General features: G+C 43.7%; 1 protein-coding gene across 3 annotated transcripts in view; it reads left to right on the top strand.

Moving 5' to 3' along the window:
- The first annotated feature begins 591 nt into the window (after window positions 1-591).
- NUP188 (nucleoporin 188) overlaps window positions 592-6,365 on the top strand; it is a 52,314-nt gene continuing 46,540 nt past the window's right edge. For all 3 annotated transcript variants that reach the window (XM_083596248.1, XM_083596247.1, XM_083596246.1), the window contains exon 1: window positions 592-656. In XM_083596248.1, the coding sequence (XP_083452374.1) occupies window positions 631-656 (26 nt within the window). In that variant the 5' untranslated portion in view covers window positions 592-630. The remainder of the gene's footprint in view (window positions 657-6,365) is intronic.

Raw genomic sequence — 6,365 nt, 5'->3', positions numbered from 1 at the left:
AAAAATATAAAGCGGAAATGAAATGAATAATATTAATATAGAACAGTAATAAGCAAATAGCAAATAACACAACGACCATGAACTCCAGGGTAGCGTCAGGTTGCCTCACTGCGCGATCGGTTTTACCTTTCTGCATTCAGCACCCTACACTGGGCTACCTTGGCTCTGGCAAACACATTTAATTTATCAAATCTAAATATATAAATAATATTAATAAGCCAAATAAAGAAATGCATTAAAAATATTTATACCCAGCTGCTCTTTCTCCCGCACCCACCATAAATTTTAAAATATATATTTTTTAATGAAAGCAACCTCAATAGGCCTCCACAAACCTTCCATTGCCTCACCCAGCTGATCCCTCTTCGGTAATAAACTCACCCTACTGGGCGCCGCCATCATGTCGACGTGCTACGCACAACACGTCACGTCGCCTCCCTCACCCTGCGCCCCTCACGCTTCCTCAAGAGAGAGAAGGGCCTTGTGTCACGTGACTCGCGGACAGCGGGAAAGAGGCGCTCTAGCCGTTCGCTCCACCTTCTTCTTTCTCCCTTTCTAGCTCATGGATTGGCTGATTTTGGGAGGGAGAATATCACGTGGGAAAGGGGGTGGGGCAGGGGAAGAGGCAAGATGGCGACTGAGGGGCTGTGCGCGAGGTAAGGGAAGGCGCGCGTTGCGAGGAGCGACTGACTGATTGGGTGAGGGCGAGGGGAGAAAAAGATCGTGCAGTTTCAAAATGAAATAAAATGATTTTATTTTAAATTGTGGCTAAATCAGCCCGAGAAGGGAGATTGTTGGGCCAAAGCTTAGCCCTACTCCAAAGTCGGCCCCTTTGAATGAATGCATGTGGTTGGTTCTAGTCGTTTTAATGGGGTCATACCCGCAATTAGAAGCTAGTTGGATTCATGCTTAGAAAGTTGAGGTAATTTTAATCTGTTTAAGTCTTCTAACTTTTGTTTGTTTCAAAGCAGGGTTGTTGATTTTTCTTGATTTTCTTGTTTTATCTTTTTGTAAACTGCTTTGAGGTTTTTTTCTTTTAAAGAACCAAGCAGTGTATAAATCTTGTGAAATTAAATAAATGAATAGGAAGCTGCATTCTCATGAGTTAGCCCATTTGCCCGTCTAGCTTGGTGCTGCCCACACCGACCGGAAGTAGTGGCTCTTTGGGGTTCCTGTCAGGGGATGTTGAAAGAGGTACATGGAGATGCTGTTTGGGACTGAACCTGGGAAACTTATGCATGGCAAGCAGATGCTTCAGTCACTGGGCTATGGCCCTTGCTTGGAAGACACACCAGTTCCTTTTACTGAGTTGCACCTTTGGTCCATCTAGCTCAGTGTTGCCCACACTGGCTGGCAGCAGCCACTCTCCAGGTTTTTGGACAGGGTCTTTTCCCCAACCTTACCTGGAGATGCAGCTGGGGACTGAATAAGATGCTCTGCCACTGAGCTATATGCATTCTCCTAAATGTAAAAGAAGGTTCTAGTCCTCGTGGTCTTGAATAAAGTGCACAGTTAAACAGGGGGCAGGGGAAACTGCCGTATACCAAGTCAGACCATTGGCCCTTCTAGCTCAGTATTGCCTACACGGACTGGCAGCCACTCTCCAGAGTTTCAGACAGGGGACCTTCCCAGCCCTACCTGGAGAGGCTGCTAGGGATTAACCCTTTGCCTTTCTGTGTTTTTTAAAATGGGGTTTTAGAGTTTTTAGGGGGTTTTGAATGTTTTATGTAGTTTTGTAGCAGTTTTATGTAGCTTTTATGTAGTTTTATGTAGTTTTCTGGTAGTTTTATGTAGTTTTAATGTAGTTTTATGTAGTTTTCAATTTCATTGTTCCGCAAGGGACAATGACAATAAAGATATTGTATCGTATCGTATTGCACCAGACAGAAACTGTAAGCACTGAGCTATTTCTCAGTCTTTTACTGAGTTAAAGGCTGATTTAAATAGGATCTTAGGAAGCTGTTTCTTGGTCACTCTGGGCTACATTTTCTTCAGGTGCACAGGAATGGGAAGTTCATATTGGCAATGTACATAAGTGTGCTGTGTGTGTAGAAGTAACTGTACTTGGGGCAGTGTTAGAAACTCGGATATATAAGCTATTCACCAAGTGGCCCCTTAAGCCTAGGTTAAGAGTGCGCACGCACACACACACACACACACACACATATATACAGTGGTACCTCGGGTTACATACGCTTCAGGTTACAGACGCTTCAGGTTACAGACTCTGCTAACCCAGAAATAGTACCTTGGGTTAAGAACTTTGCTTCAGGATGAGAACAGAAATCGTGCTCCAGCAGCGCAGCGGCAGCAGGAGGCCCCATTAGCTAAAGTGGTGCTTCAGGTTAAGAACAGTTTCAGGTTAAGAACAGACCTCCGGAACGAATTAAGTACTTAACCTGAGGTACCACTGTATATGCAAGAGTATGAAGCAAAAACTGGACAGCCAGTTAGGAGATGGTCCCCCCCGAGACTGATGGAATTTGATGGATTCTTGACTTCTTTGGGGGATTTCCCAGTGGATAGAGCAGGTAATCCAGTTGGTAATTGCAGAAGAAGGTAATTGCAGAAGAAGTTGAATGTTCCCAAAGTGCTGTATCGAAGCACATTAATGGAAAATTATGCAGAAGGGGAAAGTGTGGAAGAAAAAGGTGCACAAGCAGCAGAGATGACTGCAGCCTGGAGAGGATTGTCAGGAAAAGACCATTCAAACGTGTTGGGGACTTTCACAAGGAGTGGACTGAGGCTGGAGTTAGTGCATCAAGAGCCACCACACACAGATGGATCCTGGAGATGGGCTTCAAATGTATTCCTCTTGCCAAATCACAGGCGGATGAAGCCTGTGAGCACGGGACTCGGCGGGCACCATTAGCGCCCCCCCAACCCACTAAGGAACCCACCAACGGGCTCCGAAGTGAAGAGGGGGAAGCGGCGCGGTGCTGAGAGTCATCAGCTATTTCTGTGGAGCGAAGCTGCATTGCTGTTGCCGGAGAGCGCTGCCTTTTCCTGGAACAATTGGGACTTTAAAACAACAACCCGTGAGTAGTACGGAAATTGGATCCTTTAAATATTTTTAAATTCGGCACTGATCGGGGAAGGTAAAACCAGGAAGTCTGCCTCCCCTTTCTGTAAATATTTTGAAGCAAAGAACCTCCAACTAAGGTCGTGGAGAACTCTACTTTTTATAAAAGATTTTAATTCTACCGATTGAAATTACAAGGAAACTTACTTGGAAGCAGGGGGACCTGCGGGAGAAGAACTAAATTTAAAAACCGATGTGCCACCCCCCCCTGGACCCGGGAGTGGTCCGTGAGAGCCGGTTGAGGAGTAATTGAATAATTTGACAGCTGTCAAGTTAGCTGTCAAGATACAAAAAGAGGTTTTTGTCTCTGCTGCTTATATTGGCTGCAATGTAAGTATTGGTTACATTTTTATGTTTTAAAAGAAGGAAGGACTGCTACAATTTAATGTATGGAACTTTTGGTTTTGTGCTGAAAGGAGTAAAAAGAAATTTAAATCCCCCTAGAGGGAGCTTTGGGACATTGCAAGAATGGCCGTGGGTAAAGAAATACAGTCTGAATTGAACAAGATTTTATTTCTCTTGGGAAAGTTGCAAGATCAAATAGATGTTTTGACTACAAATGTTATAACCTTGGGCACAAGAGCCAGTTCTAACAATGAACCTGATAAGAACTTGGTACAGGATTTTCACTTAACTGAACAAACAGAGGAAACCGAGAAGGAGAATAATGCTGCCATTGAAGAGAAAAAAGGGGGTGACCCAACCCTGCAGATGCAAAAGGTGAGCGGTAACCTGAGGCCTGACATGATGGTAATAAGAAGAAACAAACCTTTGAAGATGGAAGCCTGGCCTGAATTGGAAAATGAAAAATGGAGAGATCTCCTTATCTTGAGATCATATGACACTTGGATTATAAATTTGATTCAGTTGGAAGTTGGAGCTATAGGGACATTTGGAATTTTTTTTTTTTTAATATTTTATTAAGGGTTTTCTTGTTTTACAGTGTAAGTGTAATGCCTCGTATTTTTTTTTTCTTCCATGTAACAATTTTACAAATCTGTTTCATTTGATGAGGCATTAGGGAGAGAAGAAAAGAAAAAGGAAAAAAAAAGGAAAGGGGGTGGAGGGAGGGGAGATGGATGGGGGTGGGGTCGGGTAGCGGTGTTTCTGTTATGCTTAATGTATGTAGAGTTTGGTGTCAGCGTGCTTGTGTTGTTCACTTGTGTTCCTTTGGTGGTGAGAGAGGTTGGGGTTGGCCTAGGGTGTGATTGTTTGTTTGTGATTGGCTGTGGTGATCTTTGTTTTCGTGTGTGAGTGAGGTGGGTGGGTGTTTTGGATCAGGTTAGCCATATTGATTTGTATGCTGTTGGTGGATTATTGTTGTTGTCCTGTTGGGCTGTGTATGTGATAAAGGGGAGCCATACCAGGGTGAAGGTGTCTTCTTCTGTTTGTCCCCGTGTCAGTTTCAGTTTATTAGTTAATTTTTCTAGTAGGGCTGTTTCCCATACTATTTGGTACCATTGGTCCATGCTTACTCCTGACAGGTCTCTCCAGTGTCTGGTTATGGTGTTTCTGGCTGCTGAAAGTAGGTGGGTTATGAGTTCTTTGTGGTGTAAATGGGCATTGTTGTCTTGGAAGATGTTTAGTAGGGCCAATTCTGGGGTGACGTCTAATACTTGTTTAGTTATTTTACATATTTCTTGTATGGCTGTTGTCCAGAATAGTTGGATTTTGGGACACTCCCACCACATGTGGAGGTATGTGCCTGTGGAGGTGCACCCTCTCCAGCATTTTGGTGAGGTTCCTGGGTGTATTAGCGCTAGTTTCCTTGGTGTTAGGTACCACCTGTAGGTGAGTTTCAGTGTGAGTTCTTTTCTTTTCGTTGATATGGATTTAAAGGGGGGGTTTAGACCACATTCTGGTCCATTGAGTGGGGTTAATCTCATAGCCTATGTCATTCTCGCATTGTTTTTTGATTGCGTCTAGGGGATTTGCGGGGTTTTGGAGTAGTATTTTGTATATTGCGGATACCGCCCCTTTACCGTTTCCCTTTGTTGTTAGGAGGAGGTTTTCAAAGGTTGTCAGGGGTCTAGTTGCTGCTGATTTTACTGTTGGGTTGTTTAAGAGGGCATGTAGTTGGTGTTGTGTTAACCAGGGCATTTGGGTGTCTTCTAGTTTGTCTTGTATTTCTTGTGTTGACAAGGGTTTGTTATTTTTATAAAAGTCTATTAGGCGATATAAGCCTTTGGTTCGCCAGGTTTTTATCTGGAGGTTTTGTGCTGCATGGTGGAATAATGGGTGGTACGCCAGGGGGATTAGTGGGGATGGGGTTGGGGATAGTTTGCCTATTTGTGTTTTCCATGCTTTGAGCATGGTCTGTGTGTACCTGTTAAGTGCTGTGGGAATTTTCTTTAGTTTGTTTGGGAGGAGTGGGTATGTTGTGGTGCAGGTATTTTCAATTGTGTCCCTCTCTAGGTGTACCCATTGTTTTGTCTCATCTTCTAGTATGTATGGGATTATATGGCGTATTTGGTTGGCAATGTAATATGCTTCTATGTTGGGGATTCCCCATCCTCCTTCTGAGGTGGGGAGGTGCAGGTATTTGGGGCTTATTCTTGGTTTTTTATGTGAGAAGATGAAAGAGTGTAGTTTTCTCTGCCAACTGCGGAGTTGGGTTGAGGGGATCCAGATTGGGAGGGTTTGGAATAGGTAGGTTAGTTTTGGGAGTGTGATCATTTTGATCATGGCTGTTTTGTCTGAGAGAGTGAAATTCATGTTATTCCATCTCTTTAGGTCTTTGTTAATTTGTCGCCACAGGGGCTTGTAGTTGTGGAGGTACAGTTTATTGAGGTTTCTGGTTATTTGTACCCCTAGGTATCTGAACTTGGTGTGGCAGAGTTTTATTTTGGTGACCTTCGTGAGTTCTTTTTGGGTGTGAGGAGGGGTGTTGAAGCACATAGCTTCTGACTTTGTAAAATTTACCTGTAGGCCCGACACCATTGCAAATGTGTTGAGTTCTCTGATTAGGGAGGTTGCTGTGCTTATGGGGTCTGGTGTTGTGACCATTAGGTCATCTGCAAAGAGCCCTAATTTATAGGTTCTGCCTTTTATTTCCACTCCCTTGATGTCTGTGGCTGCTCGGATGCGGATTGCTAAGGGTTCCAGAGCCAGGATAAATAAGAAGGGAGACAGTGGGCATCCTTGTTTCGTGCCTCTTTGGATAGCTATAGTATTAGAATCCATATTGTTAGTTCTGCATTTTGCTGAGGCTTGGGAGTATATTTGTTTGAGGGTTTGTAGGAAGTTGGGGCCAAATTTCATGTTAGTTAGTACTGCTAATATG

Source organism: Podarcis filfolensis, assembly GCF_964270895.1.
Source record: "Podarcis filfolensis genome assembly, chromosome: Z".
In the NCBI taxonomy this organism is placed as follows: Eukaryota; Metazoa; Chordata; class Lepidosauria; order Squamata; family Lacertidae; genus Podarcis; species Podarcis filfolensis.
This window is presented reverse-complemented; position numbering and strand designations above follow the sequence as displayed.